Source organism: Excalfactoria chinensis, chromosome 24, assembly GCF_039878825.1.
Source record: "Excalfactoria chinensis isolate bCotChi1 chromosome 24, bCotChi1.hap2, whole genome shotgun sequence".
Taxonomy (NCBI): domain Eukaryota; kingdom Metazoa; phylum Chordata; class Aves; order Galliformes; family Phasianidae; genus Excalfactoria; species Excalfactoria chinensis.
Genome location: NC_092848.1, coordinates 3,197,830 through 3,217,032, shown reverse-complemented (window position 1 = coordinate 3,217,032; position 19,203 = coordinate 3,197,830). Strand labels below are relative to the sequence as shown.

Sequence of the window (19,203 nt, the reverse complement as noted above, 5' to 3'; positions counted from 1 at the left end):
GCCCAGGTCCTTGTGGGAGAGAGCCCAGGTCCTTGTGCTGCTCCCACTTCTGCTAATCAGACAGAAGTCGTTCATAACCTCAGTGCTTTCAGTTGCTCCCAATCACGGGACTGAACCAGAAGGGTTTTTTCTTCCCTCTCCCCACCCATTCATTGGTTTCCCAGCTCTCTGGTTGCTTTGCTGATGGGGCTGTGCTGAGGACACCCCAAGAGCCGTCCTTTGCTTTGCTAGAAGTGATTTCCTACCTCGGGGGGAGCCCAGAGTTCTGTGTTACCCCCTTAAAAGGAGCTGATGCTCACAGGTTGCTGAGTGCTGGCAGCTGGAAGAACGACGCGTCGTGGATCACAGACAGCGGGTTGTGGCTCAGGATCCTGGAGAACAACAACAAATCCAAGTGAGTTTCCACCAGGTCTTTGCCCAGCATCCCCCGCAGCCATTCCTCCTCAGGACTCAAAATCAGGGAGCTGTGTGTTCTCTCTGATGCCAACCCACACCGAAATCCCCTTTCCAGGCTCCTTTATCCCATATGGGTGGGGTGAGGATGAGGATCCAACCTCACCATGGATGGCAGATGTGGATTCGGCCAAACCATTTTGATCCCAAACTCCCCAAAGAGTTTCCTTTCGAGTGAAGAATAAACAGAGAGAGATTTCAGCCCGGAGAATGATGAAGAACTGGCTGATGTGTGAGGAAGGGCCTGGGCTGAAGGTGAGGATGGGAACAGATGAGCCATTAAACGCAGCAGGTCCTGATCGTCCCCTTTCTTTATGGGGTTTTGGTGGGCAAAAAGCCCTGAATTCCTTTGGGTCCGGATAGAAATTGTGACCCTACCCTTGGAAGGGCTCCTGAGCTGTGGATTACATCACGTTTCTGCAAGCACCGAAGGAACAAAACGTCCCTTTGTGGATGATTTTGAGCACCTTTGCTTTTAAATGCAGCTACGCAACGTGCTCTTCCTCCCTGGTGCCACTGTGGAGCTCCATTCCCATCCACCTCCAATGCTTACAGGACTCACACTTCCCGTAGAAACTGCATCCCATGCCACGCTTGGAAAGTGTCCTTCTGGATCCGAGCCATCAGATTCCCACTGAGGTTTCTGGGGAGAAAGAAATGGATCCGGTGTGTCCTACAGGGAGCTGGAGCAGAGCAGCACTGATCTATAGGGAACATGCAAATCCCAGGCAGGACGGGGAGGAAACTGCTGCTTTCTCATTCTTTCAATGGAAGGAAATGAACTGCACGTGTGCTTCATCTATTTCCATCCCAGGGTGTCGTGAGCCCTAAGAAAACCATGGCTGTGTTTGGTCACCCTGCTGTGCATTGGATCCACACCGACCCCTCCAGCTCAGCTTGTAGTTAGCAGAAGAAACTGCCCGTCCCCTAAATAAAGCACATTTCCCAGCTCACAAAGGGTTCTAAATGCGTAAAGAAATCGTTACCACTCACAGGAGCTGCAAGAAAGGAAGTGGCTCAAAAGCACGTTCCTCAATCGACAAGATTTTATTGCCGGATAAATCCCTGTTAAAATTAGAACACGAAAGGTTGGTTACGTTTGTATCGGCGTGTTTGCTTTCCCTTGCTTTGACGGCATGCGGCTCTGATTTCACACAGGGTTTATGTGTAACCTGCCATAACCTGGAGGTGGCTTTCATCTTCATGCTCTTTTTTTTCTAGCTCTGATCCCACCAGAATTGTTTCATGGCTCCATTTTCCCCCATAACAGATTCTTTAGCAGCTGAGGAAGCGCTTGCATGGACCACAACCAAGTATGTGTCCCTCTGGATGAGCCCCAGAGATGCAACCTCTCTGTAAGGTTCAGGTGACGTGGGCTGTGGGCATGGGAAGGGACACAGGCAGCCATGGGGACTGCAGAAATACAGCAAGAAGCTGAGAGCCTGTCCTGAGAGTGATCAGCTCCACAGGGCTCTGTCTTGACTGCAGGAGTTTTCCATCTGAACCTGAGCAGAAGCGAAGGGGGGACAGAACCAGCCTGCACATACAGATGCTTCAGCAGCAGCAAACCCTCCAGCGAATGCCTCTTCACCACCTTCAAATCATTGTCCTGCAGAACTCTGCAACGAAACAAACATTTACTGCTACAGCAGGGGGAGCAGGCGCTGCCCCCACAGCTACTGAAGCCAATTGCAGCCTGATTGTTAATTAATTTAGGCACAGGGGTGGCCGTGTCAGACCGGCATCATTAACCTCCCCCATATCTCACAGCATTTCGACCACTCCTGGAAGTTAGGGGGCTTCTCATTGCTCCTTGCTGAGCAGCTCAGCTCTGAACTCACATTGAAAAGCTTTGTGTGTTCCTGCTTGTGTTCCTCACACCCTCAGCTCAGAGAAACAGTGTGTCTGGGTTGAAACTATCTCAACTGCTGACATTTAAAACGAATACTTACAAGTGCTCAGCCCACGGGTATTCCCTCCATGTCTCTTTTTCAATGGAAGAAATAGAGTTGTTGGTGAAATTTCTGCAAACAAATGAGTGTCACGTGACTGTGATTGCTGAAAGGTCTGCAAAAAGGAGTCTGCAGAAAGACTGCTTGTGCATGATACAATTGTTAAGGTCGGAAAAGTCTTCTGAGCTCATTTTCCTCCCACCAATATTGCCACTAAACCACACGCCTCATTGCCACACCTCCTCTTTCCATGAGCCCCTCCATGGGTGATGACTCCCCCACCCCTGGGCAGTCTGTATTGATGCATCACCACTCTTTCCGAGAAGAAACGTTTCCTCACATCCAACCTGACCCTCCCCTGGCACAACTCGAGGCCACCACCATCTCTCATCCTATTTCTGTGCCCCATCTCAGAGCTGCTTCTGTCATTACCACGAGGATTTCAGTCAGTCCTTTAATGACATTATGCGTAAATTCCTCTTCCCCGTTCCATCTCACTGCTTCCTTGGAGAATGGGGGTCCTCCAAGGTGAGGCATGGAACACAAAACCCCGTTCCCCTTCAAACTACTCACAGCACAGACAGGGCCCAGCGGCGGGTGGCCTGAGGCACTGCGTCCATGGAGGCTTGGCTGCAGTCTAGCAACCAGCGGTGACAGTGGCAGGAAGATGGGCACAGGGCTGCAGGCTGCCCTGGGCACAGAGCTGTCACCAACAGGAGCACCAGGAAGAGGAGGAATGGATGGTGTGGTTGGGGTAGAACCATGGTGTTGGCACCATGGTTGCCAGGCAACCAAGCTGCAGGACTCAGGTCTGTACAGGCCTCAGGTGCGTGTAGGCCTTGGGCCTGTATAGGCCTCAGGTGCGTGTAGGCCTTGGGCCTGTACAGGCCTCAGGTGTGTGTAGGCCTTGTTTATGCGTAGGCCTCGGGTGGGTGTAGGCCTCAGATATGTGTAGGCCTGGGGTCTGTGTAGGCCTCAGGTGTATGCAGGCTTCAGCTGTGTGAGGGCCTTGAGTGCGTGTAGGCTTCATGTGTGTGCAGAACTTGGATGTGTGAAGGCCTCAGGTGTGTGTAGATGTGTACAGGCCTTGGGTTTATGTAGGCCTCAGGTGGGTGTAGGCCTTGAGCATGTGTAGGCCTCAGGTGTGTTTGGGTATGTGTAGGCTTTGAATGTATATAGGCCTCGGGCTTGTGTAGGCCTCGCTGCACCTCATGGCTCCCATGGGTGGTTTTGGGTCATTTGGGTGGTTCTGTCCTTCTTTGAGTGGCACTGTCCCTCAAAAAAAGCACATTAGGAATGATCTTGCTGTGTATATGGTGTCCGTGAGGTGAAGGCAGCCCCACAACCATGGGATGCCCACGCTGGGATGGGATCTTTCCATTGGGCTGCTGCTTGGAAGATCCATTCTTAAATGTGCCAATAGGACACAGGCCTTAACTTCATGTCAGCCCAACTACTTCCAACTTGAGAGCCCTGCAGATCAGTGGAGGCGGGTGGACATCCCTATGGAATTCACTGCCCCAAAGATTCACACAGCACACAGAGTTACAAAAAACAACAAAGAAATGTGCTTCATTTAATGAAAAACGTGTTCAAAGTTAAAAAGAATCTTTGCTTTACATGATAATGTCCCGACTGTTCAATACATCAATACAAGGCTGAGGTTTATCTAAGAGAAATCTCACCCAGAGGAGCATTAAGTACCACAGCTACTTCTGCTGGTGTAACATCTCACACCGCCTCTGGCTTCCTCCTGCTGATCAGAACTAACCCAAACTGCACGCTCTTGCTTGCCCTGTGCACATCTGTTATGCTGTCTAAATAATAACCACGTTAGGTAAGCTGGCTTCCATATATAGCTGACCTGGATAGGCTGACAGGAAAACACTTTCGCTCCAGAAACAATTTTGGGCTTAATTTTAGTAACTGTGGGTCTGTTGCCCATTTCTTTCACTGTTCTTCTGTATAAATAAAACATTGGATATGAGGTAGGTGCCGTTGCACAGCTTTAGACTTTCATTCCTAATCGAGCTTCTGGAAGTGATCTGAAGATAGACCTGCACTAATGAGATGCCATCTCCCACACAGGGAGCTCATCATCCAGACTCAGGTCAGACAGAACTTCTTCTTCGAGGTCAAACGTTTCCAAAGGCAATTCATTGACCTGGGAAGAGAAATCCAAGTGTTCATTTCATCTCCTCGGCAGATAAAACAAAGCGGGTGGACATGGGTTGCTTCAGACACAAAAACCCCTCCTGTTTTAGTGACACTTCAGTAGGAAAGGACGCTAGTTCCTCTGGACAATGGGTGACTCAGCCTCATCAAGCAGAGTGACACCAAAACGTGTCACAAGGTTCATCAGCCACTTCCTTCGTGCAAACCGCAGGAGGAATTGGCCGCTGCACGCTGTGTGTCGCTGATGCATCACGTGAGAGTGATGCCTGCTTTCACAAGAGCACGGCCTTTCCCAGCTGAGAACCTGCTGAGGATTGGCAGTGCGAAAGAGCTGCCGTTCAGAATTCATCTCACCGAGATGAACGACAACCAGTTGGTGACAACCAGTGCACTCTATCTGTGTGCCTTTGTTGGGTGCACGCTAAGGGCTCGAACCATTACCTGCAGGGATTTCATCTGAGCTTTTAGCAGCCGTTTGCTGCGGTTGGGATAAGCTTATGGAGCACATTTCTAGCTTTTTAAATTAAATATTACTTGGTTTAACATACTGTAACCTCATTGGGATCCCCACTGTCACGGACACTGTGCAAGTGCTGAACATCAGCTGCTGTTACCTGAACCAGCCCCTCCAGCTCCTCCTCTGTCAGGGAGTCTGTGGGCTCCTCTGCAGTGTGGTTGTACTCCGCAGCCACTTTACCACTCTCTGAAACAGAACACGCAGACAGAGGCAATGTTACTGCGTGCAGTGAGACCAAACCTACCCTCAGCTCCACGTGGGGCAGCTCTACTTCATTACTTCGTTTAGGACAGAGCTGAAGGGTTTGTCAATTTAATTACAAGGTACAGAGGAAAAGAGCGGTGGTTGCTGCATTGTGTAATGCTGCTTCCTTCTCTGTCTTCAAACCAACAGGTTCTGATTAAATGGACTGGAAACTGAAAATGACGATACAGAACGTGTTTGTTACTGGGCTCTGTATATGTGATGGGCCAGAAGGCAAAAAGCACTGCAAAACATCTGCGCCCAGAGACTCACCCTTGAAAGGAATGCCTTAAAGAATCCCGGGGAGGAAGCTGGCAGGTTAATTAAACCCTGCTGAATTTACCCAAGTTCCTGCTCAGATGGTTTGCTGTGTCAGCACTGCAGCACGAGGTGGTGCTCAGCATGGAAGCCCTTCCTTTGTGTAAGTAGGTGACACTGAGCTCATCACATGAGGGCCTCTCCTGAAGGTGAATGTGTTAAAGGCTGCAGGACTCCGTTATCACACAATTCAGTGTCATCTGAAAGCTCAGCAAACGCCAGATGTGAAACCCAGCAGTTTCTGGGTAGGCACAGAGCCAGCCTCCTTAACTGCCATCTCAAACAGTAGCCCCAGAGACACTGCAGACACCAGAAGAGCAGGGATTACTGAGTTTAACCCCAAACCAGACCTTACCTAAAACCACAAGGAGAATCTTCTGAAAGGCACCGGACAAAGCTCTGCCCACTGCGAGCTTCTGAACTCTCCTTGTGGTTGTGACAAACTCCAGAGGATCTATGCCCATAAAACAGCAACGTTAATGAAGATGGCAGCCTGCAGATGAAGCCCATCATCCCAGCAGAGACAAAAACCAAACAGCCCAAACAAACCTTCACCATTTTCGAGGTCTGCCTCACCCAGCCCAACTCCCCGGCTGTGCACCCCGTGGTTGGGCAGCGTCACTTCCACAGCACACAGGTATCTGACGGACGGCGGCTTCTTTCCCACTTCCTCATTCTCATCATCAAAGCCAGACACGTTCTGCAGCTGTTGAGAAGGCCACAAGTCGTTGTTTGAGATTAAAAGAGGAAGGGTTGCGTTGTGACCGAGCGTGGCACGGAGCTTTATAAAGGCAAAGTGGGGCTGCTGGCTGTGCTGACCCTGTTTCTGAAACGTTTCATAGTCTCAGACACCCCAGGAGCTCAGCACACAACAACAAGCTCTGGCGCTGCTTTATTCACTGCTGCCCTCATGTGTGCAAGCAGAAGCCCAGCCAGTGCCTTCACCCACAGCAATCTTCTCTCCTCAAGCTTTCAATGTAAGCCCAAATCGCAGCTCCTGGAGCTGACCTCATTATTTGCTGCAGGACAATCCTGTTCACTCCACCGAGAGCTTTTGTTCAGAGTATGGGACTGAATGAAGGGAATATGGAATAGGGGAGAACGAAGGGAAGGCTGGTGGGTAAGCAACAAGGATGTGGCATGGAGGGACATGGGCATGGTGGTGGTGATGAGTTGATGGCTGGACTTTATGATCTTTTGAGACCTTAATGGTTCCATACGCTGCCATGCTGGTGATGGACTGATGATCTCAGTGGTCTTTTCCAACCTCAAAGATTCTATGATCCTAAGACTAGAAAGGGCTCCTTACTGTGATGATGCGGCTGGACCAGCCGTTAAAGCCAAGGTAGTGGTTGGCCAACTCCTGGCACTTGTTGCTGTTGAGAGCAAGGACTTGCTGCTGGAATCCCTTCTGCTTGGTGCCAACGCAAACCTGCTCAGGAAAGAAGCAAGTTAACACAGGGAGCAGCACTCAGATCAACAGATACACCCTGAGCTTCTACCCTAATGCTGAAGGTCCTGGTGCCCAGCGGTGGCACAGCGTGGCCATCCTCCTTACCTTCAATGGAGAGCTCTGAAACAGCCTTTGGCCATTGCACGCCTGCTGGGCTCTGCTGGCATCTGCAGCTGAGTAGAACTTGATGATGGCATAGCAGCCAGGCCCTGCCACAGCAGCATTGCTGTGCGCTCGCACCGAGTACAGCAACCCATACTTTGAGAACACTGAAAACAGGGAATGCTTTGGGGGAAAAAACAACACCAAAACAACACGAAAACAAACAAACCGAGAGACACAAAAAGTGCATTTTATACAACATCTGTGTGTACCTCAGGGGTCGACCAGCTCCGACCCCCCTGCCCTCCTGCTCTGTGTGGGCACGCTGCTCTGCTGATGCTCTCTATATGCTCTGCATGCAGCTTGGCACAGGTTTATTGATGCTCTCAGCCACATCTTTGCTTTGCAGACCAGAGGGGCACAAATCTCCCTCCCCTCCCTCGGGATCACCCAGAATGCCTCAAGGGGAAGTTAAAACACCATCAAAACAATACAAGGCAATGAGAGGGGGGGGTGAGGGTACAAATCACATTGGCATGAAGGGAATGCAGTGGGAGAACTGGTCAGTGCAGGCTGGGCAACCGGGGCCTTGACTCTAAGGGTCCCAGCAGGTCCCAGCCTCACCCTTCAGCCCCAGGAGGGGCCCTGCTGCCCATACACAGCTCTAACCCCATCCCAGGCCCTTCTCCAGGCTCCTGATCCCATCACCGGGGTCTTATCTTCATCCCCATCTCTGCCCACAGCCCCATTCACGGTCCCAATCCCAATCCCAATCCCCATCCCATCCCCAGGCCCTGTCTCAGGCCCAGACCCCGACCCCATCCCCAGCCCTAGGCCCAGGCCCCAACCCCATCCTCAGACCCCAATCCTAGGCCCTAACCCCATCTTCAGACCCCAGGCCCAGGCCCTGATCCCATTCTCAGACCCCAGGCCCTGACCCTATTTCCAGCTCCCGACAACCCCAGGCTTTGCTCCCCATCCCCTGCCCCCAACCCCAATCTCAAACCCAGCCCCAAGCCTCACCCCCATCCTCACGCCCAGGCCCCGACCCCTGCTCCAGGCTCAGGCCTTGACCCCCATCTCGACCCCCATCCCCATCCCCATCCCCACCCCCATCCCCATCCCCATCCCCATCCCCATCCCCATCCCCACCTCCAGGCCCGGTTTCGGCTCCAGCCCCCACACCAGCAATGTCTGCGCGCTCCCCGCAGGCACCCGGAACTGCAGCACCTCCGCCATGCCCGCTCCCCACCTCCTCCCTCCCCTTTGCCCGCCCCCAACCCGCCCCGTATCCCCATCCATCAGCCAGCAGACACGGCTCAGCGTTGTGGGGTTTATTCGTGTATTTAATGACGGGGGGTGGGACAGGGACGGGTGGGATAAGGGGAGAGATGGGGCCGTCGGCCATGGCGCAGACACGGGGTCTCAGATGGTGCAGTTGCTCTCCCCGAAGCGCCGGCACTTCATCACCTTCAGGTATGTCTCCACTTTGTGCAGGTCCTTCTTGAAGCAGGACAGCAGCCCGTAGTTCTTCAGCAGCGCGTCCTCGTTGCGCAGGTGGATGTCGAACTTGTCGTAGGTGGGTCTGAGGAGCTGCGGGCCCCTCGAGCTGCGGTCCTCCAGCTCCTGCGGGGTAAGAGGGCTGTGGTTGAGCCGGGGGGCTGCTGGCAAAGCAATGCTGGATTTGCTATTGCTTTTATAGTGAATAAAGCTCTGAGCCAGCCCTGGGCATCCTGGAGCTGTGATCTGCACCTGCTGCTCACCCCGCGTGGCTTGGAAGTGTTTGGGGTAAGTAAACAGCTGATGGAGGGATGGAGGTGATCTGAGTGTCGGTTCTCAGCACCCACAGTCATATCAGCGGACAGCAAAGTCTGGACGTGGTAAATGCGCATGGAGCTGCAGCTGAAGGGTTGTGGAAGCACTGCGTGGTTGGGTTGGAAGGGACCTTCAGGTTCATAGAACCATGGGATCATGGCATGGTTGGGTTGGAAGGGACCTTCAGGTTCATAGAGCCATGGGATCATGGCATGGTTGGGTTGGAAGGGACCTTCAGGTTCATAGAGCCATGGCATCATGGCATGGTTGGGTTGGAAAGGACCTTAAGGATCACAGAAGCATGGAATCATGGCATGGTTGGGTTGGAAGGGACCTTCAGGTTCATAGAACCATGGGATCATGGCATGGTTGGGTTGGAAGGGACCTTCAGGTTCATAGAACCATGGGATCATGGCATGGTTGGGTTGGAAAGGACCTTAAGGATCACAGAACCATGGGATCATGGCATGGTTGGGTTGGAAGGGACCTTCAGGTTCACAGAGCCATGGAATCACAGCATGGTTGGGTTGGAAGGGACCTCAAGGATTGCAGGACTGCAGAATCACAGCGTAGTTGGGTTGGAAGGGACCTTAAGTTTGTAGTACCATTGGATCATGGCATAATTGGGTTGGAAGGGACCTCAAAGCCCCCCAGTCCCACCCCCTGCCTTGGGCTGGGTTTCTGACAACAAGCAACGTCATTCGAAATAACAGAGTGAAACTTCGTCATAGAGTCTATCAGGTTGGAAAGACCTCCAAGATCCCGAAGCTCAACCCCAACCCACCATCCCCATAACCGTGTCCCTCAGCGCCACGTGCCACACGCAGACCTACCCTCATCAGGGCTTGGATCCCTTCTTCCAGGTCCTTTAGTTTCTCAAACACTCTGTCTGAGGTGCCGAAAACCAAATTGTTTGTGAACACCTTGCTTAAATATTGCACGGGGGTCAGCCAGGACTGGATGAGAAGCAAGGAAAACCGAAGCAGCTCCATGTCCTGAAATGACAAAGGGAATTCAAAGCTGTGCAGTAAGGAGGCAGCTCTCCTTCTCAGGTGTGATACCGCATGGAAACCCTCATAAAGCAACGCTGTGTTTACCCAGTGCAGTGAACTTACGGACTTCTGCTGGGCATCATCCTTCCCCGTGGGAGCTGGGATGGTTTCTGAGTAACAAAAAGCAGCCTGGGAGTTTTTGTTGGTGTACCTCTGGTCCTCTGGGATGTAGGTACGTTCCTGCGGAGACACCCCGAATACACTCAGGTTGTGTGATGAGAGAAGAGCACGGACCCTTTCCTCGCTCTTTCCTGGCTGGTTGCTCTTTGCAAGAAGGAAACGTGGGACGTGATGTGCATCTCAACACCTGCTGGGCTCACAGATCTGCACTTGGTGAGGCAGAGGGTCGAGGTGAGCACAAAACACACGGACAGGAGGAGGTGAGCCCTTGCAGGAGGAGGCAGGGAGCTGCGGGGAGCACAGGCTGCTCGCTCATCACCTGTCCTACCCCATTAAAGACCCTTTTTCCCCCTCGGGAGACACCGATAGCTGCAAAGTCTCTGCTGGCAGGAATTGATGCACGGTTCTGGAAGCATCAAGCTAAGGAGGTGGCCAACACTTACAAACTCTTTGTATGTCTCGGCAGCCAGGAGGTGGAGGTGCTGAGCCCTCAGCACAGCGTTGGCAAACAGGTTGGAGAGGGGCATGGCAGGGAAGGTGGCCGCAGCACCCCACGGCAATCCCAGCGTGACCACAGTGAGGAGGAGAGGAGAAAACCACGAGCCTGCAGCGGAGCAGAGAGGAGAGGAGGAGGGTTACCTGTGCTTTGATGGCACCTGCCCATCAGGGTTGTGTCCACCCACAGTGCAGCCCTTCACACAACCCCATCCCCTCTCAATGGACGTGCCCCCCAAGGCTTGTGCTGCTCCCAGTGTTACAAGTACGAGGAATCATCGTTGCTCCATGAAAACGGGAGGCTTTCCCTTTATTTTCCCCTCGTGTGCTCATGGTTTTGGGGAGGTTGTGAGCAAACAGGACGGAGAGCACCGGGTGAGGTGGTGGTGTTTGCACCGTGCTCCTCTGGGACACACATGTAGGATCTGGAGCTCACTATCAAGCTGGAAGGTTATTAACGCTCGACATCCAGCTCACGTGAGTGTCCACTTATAAAGTTAAGCTCAGTGGAGGTTAATTCAGCGGAGGAGTGAACTGGAGCCTGCAGGACTTGGACAAGTGCAGGGGGGTGGAAAGTAAATGGTCTTTGAAGTGCTTTTCAAGCCAGGCCATTCTATGAGTCTATGATCAGACATCACCCCAATCCCTGTTTAAAGCCTTGGAATTGAGTTTTAATGTTCCTGGCTACATATATGAGAGCAATAACTATTACAGCTCTGCTTTGCCTTGTTCTTTGTATTCTGCAGCTCCTTCCTGCCCCTTGCCAAGGTTAGGCTCAGGGTTACCTGATTCAGCTCGTGGTTTACAGCCACTCTGTAGGGAGAGATTTCCTTTGCCATCCATCTGTAAGCTGCCAGGTTTGAGTTCAGATCTGGCGCCGTGTGTGTGCAGCCCACCCCACCATCACATCCCATCACCCAAAGCATGCAGCAGCGTTGGTGCGTCCATTCAAAGCGAGATAAAGCAAAGTACCTGGAGCCATTCCTGCCGGGAGAGTTGCTCGGGTGTCGCTTGAATGTTTCCTCCTTTCATCGGGGTGATGCTGACAGGTGAGACACCCCTTATATAGCTGGGGGTCTGTTTAAAATGGATGGGGGTGATCACGATCGCTGCCACCTCTCCATATCCCCTCCTTGCATAAATGCAGGTGTGTTCGCCATGGCGCTACCCTCATTGTAGTCATTTATACGGAGATGGAAAGGTTGGGGAGGATGTTTGTTCAGTGCTGAACTTTTTCTTCATATTCTGCTGTTTATGGCAACCAGAGGGTTTGTCACCATTGAAAGACCCAAATCTGTTCCGTGCTCACGTGGCGGAATTTCTCACACAGGTAGAAAATCCACCTGCTTTTTCTACCTGGTTTTTCTGCCTCGTGGTGAACAGGGCTGGCAGGGCAGTGCAGGGCTGAGAGCAGTGGGATGGGTTCCCATTTAGTGGGCTTAGAGCAGGATGGGTGTTGTCAGAAGGCAGGCAGTGCTTGCTTGGATCCAGCTGCCCACTGCAGAACCCAATGGCAGAGCTCTGGGGGGTGAAGCTGTGGGGTCTGGCAGTCACAGTGAGCCCGTGGCCGCCTGCTCCTGCTTGATACGAATGAGAGAAGAACTGGCAGTCAGCTGCATTCTAATTTTGCTTGGTAGGAATGAGAGAGACCTCAGCATTAAGCAGAGGGCTGGTGTGGAAAGGACGAAGAGAAGAAGGGGAAGAGCCGAAGTCCCAGCACACCAACCCCTGAACCACATCAGGTAGAACCTGGGATGGGATGTCGCTCCCCATAGGGCACTAACAGAACTTTGCCCCCTTGGCTGTGGGTCCGACCTGCCCCTGGTTTGCCTCTGGTTTCCAAGAGCAGCAGCATCACCGGAGCACGGGGTGTGAGAGCTTGTTAATAAACGAGCTGTTCCGAGAAGCCAATGTGTAAATGTCAGTCCCTAGAGGAGATGGAACAGTGGGTCCTGCAGCTATCAGGTATCCGGTCACCCAATAGCCAGCAACATCTGGGGGTGTTTTTCTGCTCCAGATCCTGTTTAAATATGTCCGTGTTTGTCAGAGAGGAGCGGAGCTGCAAGCATCCCAGCTCTGCTGCTGTTAGCAATGATGCCACAGTGGTGACACTGAGCAGCACTGCCCCGCTGCCCCTGCAGCTCTGTTAGTGAAAGCATGGCATGCTAAGACAACATCTTCTGTCTTGCAGCCAGGAGATGCCACGTTCCAGGCCATGATCTGCCCCAGAGGGCTGCTTTTCCCCCCCTGCTTGCATGCAGTGGGGCAGAAGGTGATGTGTGGCTGAGGTTGCTTCCCACTGGCACAATGGCAGTTGTATAAGCAGCTCTCAGATATCAGCTTGGCATCCTTCTGCGTTTCCCGTGTCCACATGTGTGCAACCCAAGGGATCATGTCAGAAGGCAGCATGATGCTCAGTAACCTCCAGAATGCTTTTCTTCTTTGCAAGAGGAATCCTTCCCCTTCTCCTTTCCTTTCCTTTCCTTTCCTTTCCTTTCCTTTCCTTTCCTTTCCTTTCCTTTCCTTTCCTTTCCTTTCCTTTCCTTTCCTTTCCTTTCCTTTCCTTTCCTTTCCTTTCCTTTCCTTTCCTTTCCTTTCCTTTCCTTTCCTTTCCTTCCCTTCCCTTCCCTTCCCTTCCCTTCCCTTCCCTTCCCTTCCCTTCCCTTCCCTTCCCTTCCCTTCCCTTCCCTTCCCTTCCCTTCCCTTCCCTTCCCTTCCCTTCCCTTCCTTCCCTTCCCTTCCCTTCCCTTCCTTCCCTTCCCTTCCCTTCCCTTCCCTTCCCTTCCCTTCCCTTCCCTTCCCTTCCCTTCCCTTCCCTTCCCTTCCCTTCCCTTCCCTTCCCTTCCCTTCCCTTCCCTTCCCTTCCCTTCCCTTCCCTTCCCTTCCCTTCCCTTCCCTTCCCTTCCCTTCCCCAGCCCACGTTTATCCGCACTGACTGCACTTGCAATACAAACCCATTTCAATATAAAACTAAACCCAGACCCCTCTCCCTGCTTCCTAGGAGCTGATGGAAGCCTTTCAAATAGCGTGGAAGTGCAGGACTGTTCCTTTGCTTCTGGCATTTCAAAGGAAGCCGAGGCGCCTTGCTCAGAGCAGCCAGGCAGCAGAGCAGAACTGGGGGCACCGAAACTGCTTTTGTCACCAGTGGTTTCCTCTCCAGGTGCAGGCTGCAGGTCCCGTGTGTCTGTGTGGCTCTGTTCTGTCGGTTGGGTGGGTTGTTTACACAGAGCAGAGAAAGGAGCTGGGATGGCCAGAATGCTCTCCTTCCTCTTCCATTTCATCATTAGAAACAGGGCAGGAAGGGGCGAGCTCCATTCATCCCATAATCCTGCCCAGCTTGGGAACCGAGGCTCGCTTCTCCCTTCTGAGCAGCCCTGTTTGCTCGCAGTGTGCCCTCCGTTCTTTGCAGGCTGTTTCAGGAAGCAGCACAGTCCCATCTGCTCCTCCTTGGGGCCGAGGCGCAGTGAGCCACGCGGTGCAGCTGCTCAATGAGGGACCTTCAGCCCATTGCCAACCCCCCCAACACCCCCGGCACCAGGATCGGACACGGTACAACACAGCTTGGATGCCTGCAGGTGTGCGATTCACCCATCACCTTTATTAGGACTTGAAAGAGCAGTTGGACGTTCACGTCCCGCTATTTACATCCTTCCCATTGGTTCTGAGTGTCCCTCACCATGGGGACATCCCTGTGGCAGCTCCTACCTGGAGACGAACAAGCCCTCTACGTGCCCGTTGTCTTCCCGGTCTTTCCTCAAGTCTCTGGGATAAAACAAGGCACTTGTGGAGGGTCCTCCATCTCAGACAACAACCAATATGGCCGACTTCCAGCTTGGCCAACTGGACGTGTCTATGGCTTGAGAGTTAACACAATGGCCCCAGTTCTACCAGCCCCATGGTGCTGCTCACCGTGGCTCCCCTACCAGGAGCACAGGGCTGGTGGTGGAGTCTCACAGCCCAGCAGGGTCCTTGCAGCATGGGGAGGGGTTGTATGTGTCCATGGGGTCACCAGCATAGCACCATGGTGGCATTAACCAAGCCACAGCTCAGCACCGTGGTGTGGGGCTGCCTGGCACTTGGGGCTGCTGGGCTCTGAGGTTGGTTCCTAATATCTACATTAGGGTTTTGGGGTTCAGCAGTGGGGCAGGAAGGACAGCAGCCAGGGCAGGACAGTCTTGCTGGGCACAGCCTGGATGTGATCAAGTGAGAGCTGAGGGGCAGCAGGACCTGAGCTCTGTACAAGGTGGCACCAGGTCCTTGGAGGTCCGTGGTGGCACCAGGACCCTGGAAGTCCATGGTGACACCATTGTGGTGCTGCTGTGGGGTGGTGCTGCTGGTGCCATCCTGGTGGTGGGTACAACACCCCTCATTCCTCTCCTGGGTGCTCCCCGACTGTCCATTTGGCCTTCATGTCCCGGAAAGGAGTGATGTCCTCATAGGTGGCAATCTGCTCCACCTCCAGGCCCTGCACCAAGAAGGAGGAGATTGGAACACAGGGAACCCCCACAGCGGATCCATCCCTGGAGTGTTCCCAGAGAAGAGGGCGGCTGGGATGGGAGGAGGCAGGTGGGTGAATGTGCGTAGAGCTTGGCTTGGCCATATCAACAGCTCTTAATGGCCAACGTGCATCAAGCACTGGGGGTGGATGTGCCCCACGTGCCCTACAAGGGCTGGTGGCAGGCACTTAGGAGGGCACAGCTGGCTAGACCAAGGGTCGGGCTGATTTTGTAGAGGTATTTCTATCATTCATGCAGCATTACCTCATAGGTGTGGTCTTCATCGGGGCTCTCCTTTCTGTCACCCTATGGAGAAGGAAGTCACAGGCTGAGCATCACCAGCACAGCATGTTGTGGGGTCCTCCATCCCCAGCCCCAAGACCAGGTCTCACAGCTGCCGCAGACAGTCCCACACACCCCATGAAATGCTCTCATTCAATGGCCCCAAACACAATCTCTACCCTCGTTGCCCTGCCCAGGACATGGGGCACTGCTGGTATGATGGCAGTGGCAAAACTGGAGATGCTGTCACTCACCTTTTCTAGGAAGAGGAGCATGGGGACGCTGATGAAGATGACCAGCAGGATGGTCTGGATGATGATGATGGTGTCCTTCAGCGTGTTCCTGCTCTGGATCTGCTGGATGTTGCTGCGACCTGGGAGCAGCAGCACAAGGAAAACCCCAAGTCCCCTCTTTGTGCTGGGCTCCCAATGAGTGGGGACACAGAAAGGACGGGACTAGGACGGTGGCCCTTAGGAGAGACATTGCAACCTGTTGGGGCTGGCTTCAGGGACCAGCTCCACTATGGGATGTCCTGAGCAAGACCAGGAGCAGGAAGAATGTGATTTATGTGAGGAATTAGCAAGCAAAGAACCACCTGCTGTGTGATGGAGCACCCACCGCTGTGTCTGAAGCACACGTGGACAAGCCCATGTAGGACAAATCCAAGTGGACATACCCATGTAGGCCATTCCATATAGGATGGCACATACTGTGTGTCCAGCACAGGGAGAGCTGGGTGTGCAGGAGTGTGATGTAAGGTTTATTGAGTTGGGAAAAAGAGGAGAAACAAGTGAAGTGATGGAAGTGATGGGGCTCCCACTCACTCACGACTCTGAGCTCCGTCCCACACAAGTATGGCTGCCTCTTCTCCTCCGTGAGGTTCTTGCTGTCGCACACGTAGACGCCGTTGTCCTCGTAGCTGACTTTGAAGATGGTGAAGTTGATGTAGGATTCTGTATTCTGGATGCTGAAGCGATCGGAGCTCTGATCCAGCACCTGGAACTCCTCTTTATCCACCGGCGCTTTGTACCACCGCATGGCGTGGGGCTGACGGGTGTAGCAGATGAACTGGACGGGCACGTTCTTCTTGGCAGCCATAAAACGTGGGTGCTGCCATATCCCAGAGCATCCGCTGCCTACGGGGGACACGGGTGGGCAGGGAAAGCCAACAGGCTTTGAGTGCAGGCTTTGTTTTCTATGGGAATGGCTTCAACGGGGTGGTTTCTTGGTGCTCCCACCCCTCCCTGTTGGTATTCGGTTAGGCTCAGTGTGCTCCCACATTACAGCCCAATTATCAGAGAGGCAGAGCGGATCCAGCTGTGCGGATGTGGGGTTGGGGATGTGCCATGGAGGAGGGCACAGCCTGGGGGGGGCTTTGGGGCACCTCCAGCTCTGCTGGGGATGGCGTCTACAAAACCATGACAGATGGGCAGCCCCATGGATGGGAGACCCTACGGGGACACGGGGAAGAGCCTGACAGGTTGGAGGTGTTACCTGTGCTGTTACTGGTGCTGTTCCCATCTGTTGGGATCCCACCTGTAGGACAGGAGAAGGTGCCTGAGACAGTGGACAAGAGCCCGTGTAGGACAAACCCATGTAGGACAAACCCATGTAGGACAAACCCATGTGGACAAACCCAGATGGGATGACATGTACTGTGCATGCCCGCCCCACATGGGACAGCGTTCTTTGGAGATCGACCAGGACATTTGAGTACAGACCCCTCTACGTCCACCCCATCTCCTGAATTTCCTCTAGGTAAGCAGCTTTCTGGTTGGCATCCCACCCAAAACCTGACTTTGCTTCTAAAGCTGGGGACCCCCAGCACCACGCACACCCCGGTTGCTTTTGCTGCAGCTGGGCAGGAAGCACAGCTCTGTTTATTGCATCGCTTCAGTGCCCACCTCCATCTGCTCACTGCCAAACCCCACTGATTCCTCACTGTGCAACCCACAGAGTCTCTAAAGCCAAAGTCCCCGTTGCACTGGGTCCCCCAAAGTCACCCCAAGAGCCATAGTGAAACCTGGTGACCCCAAATCCATGCAGGGCTCAGGCAGGTAGATGCTCTCATACCCAGCAGATGCTCTCTATGGGGAAGACCCCCAAGGAAAGACCCCCAGCCTGAAGATGGGGTGGGAGCTGCTGCAGAGTTTGGGAGTTCCCTGTACTGAGCAAGAGGGGGAGGAAGGGCACATCCCAGGTTGGAACGCTGATTCTGCAGGGATGGAAAGCCCAAACAGTTCCACCCCCAAAGCCTTTTTGCTGCTGTTTCTCCTCCTCTCCTTGATGCTCAAGCCTATGGAGTAAAGGGAGGTGGCTTGGCTGCAGCTTCAGCAATGTGTTGGCCTGATTTCTTCCCATACTCTGAGGGTCAGAAATGGTGAAAAAAAACTATGTTTTTTCTGCCCCTTTAGCCATGAAGGCTCCCAGCTGCCCACCAGCTCCCGTTGCCACCCCTCCATCACCCATGGGCTACCCTCATGCACGACCACAGCTTTTAAAGCAGATCCATTTGGATATGGTTGGCTGGATGGAATCTTATGGTGCACAAAGCGTAGGGACACGCGGCACCCTGTGCTCTTCCTCACTGCTATGACCCTCTGCAGCACAGAGCCCTCACCGATGCCTACCTGCAGCCACGACCATCAGCCAGAGGTTGGCCTGGAGCACCCACAGCCTCGTGCAGAAATCTCCCATCTCCTCAGTGCGGGCAGCAGGGCAGCATCCAGGTATCAACCTTTACACCGCGCTGCTCCGACCTCCGCACCCAAAAATGGCGCAGTGCTGCTCTACGCACGGCGCTGCCTTTCCTGCTCATGTAAATAGGCTGCGTCGGGGACTTTCCTTGGGGGGGTGGCTTTGAATGCAGCACAGATGCTGGGGTGGCCGTCCCTGTGTTTGGCAGTGCCAACACTGGGCTTGCAAAGCTGTGTGGGGATGAGAGTTAGTGCTGTACCCACAGGGAGCCCAAGTAAGGCAGGATTTAGGAACAGGCTGCCCAGGGAGGTGGGAAAATCACCATCCCTGGAGGTGTTCCACAACCGTGGAGATGTGGCACTGGGGGATATGAAGGGATGGGTTGGGGATGGACTTGGAGATCTTGGAGGTCTTCTCCAGCCTGAATGATTGTACATGTGGGCACAGTGGGATGGATTGGAGTTGGAATTGGGGATCTTGGAGCTCTTCTCCAACCTTAACGATTCATTGAATGAGTGTGGTGGGATGGGTGCAGATCCAGGCCATCCCCACCCCATCCCCACCGTGGAATCACTCAGGTTGGAAAAGACCTCCAAGATCATCAAATCCAGCTGTCTTTTCCATCCCTATAATGGGCACGGTGGGGACGGGCTGGGGTTGGACCTGGGGATCTTGGAGATCTTTTCCAACCTCCACAATTCTGTGATTCTCTCTGGGGACACGGTTTGGTGGGCATGGTGGAGGTGGTTGATGCTGGGACTTGGAGATATTAGAAGTCTTTTCAGTCTGAAAGATTCTGTGATCGTGTTGTTCTATGAGTGCACGTGGTGGGGGTGGGTTGGTGATCGGGCTTGATGGTCTTGGAGGTTTTTTCCAACATTAATGGTTCTACCATTGCACCCCAGGGCTGCGCCTCACCCCTTGGCTCTGACTCAGCTCCGTGGTTCCCCATCACTGTGGCACAGTGTATCTCCAAGTGCCATGCTCTGTGAGTGAGCACTGGGCCATAACTCCCTGCAAAAAGCACCTTGGG

General features: G+C 53.5%; 3 protein-coding genes and 1 long non-coding RNA gene across 6 annotated transcripts; 1 reads left to right on the top strand and 3 right to left on the bottom strand.

The window, feature by feature from the left end:
• Nucleotides 1–3,951: 3,951 nt before the first annotated feature.
• On the bottom strand, nt 3,952–8,475 carry RDM1 (RAD52 motif containing 1). 2 transcript variants are annotated; one of them, XM_072356591.1, is made up of 7 exons: nt 8,366–8,475; nt 7,217–7,396; nt 6,968–7,090; nt 6,208–6,364; nt 6,014–6,112; nt 5,195–5,283; nt 3,952–4,569 (listed from the first exon to the last, which is right to left on the bottom strand). In XM_072356591.1, the coding sequence occupies exons 1-7, from the start codon at nt 8,450–8,452 to the stop codon at nt 4,468–4,470; spliced, it is 837 nt and encodes a 278-aa protein (XP_072212692.1). In that variant the 5' UTR covers nt 8,453–8,475; the 3' UTR covers nt 3,952–4,467. The 2 variants fall into 2 exon arrangements, with proteins under 2 accessions (XP_072212692.1, XP_072212693.1); XM_072356592.1 differs by lacking the exon at nt 6,014–6,112 and having other exon boundaries at nt 3,954–4,569.
• A 105-nt stretch (nt 8,476–8,580) lies between these two features.
• On the bottom strand, nt 8,581–10,835 carry LOC140262488 (somatotropin; the record flags this gene model as incomplete). Its single annotated transcript, XM_072356877.1, has 3 exons — nt 8,581–8,839; nt 9,862–10,260; nt 10,644–10,835. Coding segments are annotated over 3 exons (792 nt in total), but the record flags the coding sequence as incomplete, so codon positions are not given.
• Nucleotides 10,836–11,750: 915 nt separating this feature from the next.
• Nucleotides 11,751–15,608, top strand: LOC140262213 (uncharacterized). The gene is made up of 4 exons (XR_011905821.1): nt 11,751–12,437; nt 14,105–14,270; nt 15,158–15,261; nt 15,463–15,608. It is a non-coding gene; the product is annotated as an uncharacterized lncRNA (long non-coding RNA).
• Nucleotides 14,373–18,908, bottom strand: CD79B (CD79b molecule). Of its 2 annotated transcripts, XM_072356402.1 has the most exons (6): nt 18,104–18,908; nt 16,968–17,009; nt 16,298–16,609; nt 15,728–15,846; nt 15,456–15,497; nt 14,373–15,160 (listed from the first exon to the last, which is right to left on the bottom strand). In XM_072356402.1, the coding sequence occupies exons 1-6, from the start codon at nt 18,168–18,170 to the stop codon at nt 15,062–15,064; spliced, it is 681 nt and encodes a 226-aa protein (XP_072212503.1). In that variant the 5' UTR covers nt 18,171–18,908; the 3' UTR covers nt 14,373–15,061. The 2 variants fall into 2 exon arrangements, with proteins under 2 accessions (XP_072212503.1, XP_072212502.1); XM_072356401.1 differs by lacking the exon at nt 18,104–18,908 and having other exon boundaries at nt 16,968–17,661.
• Nucleotides 18,909–19,203: the final 295 nt, after the last annotated feature.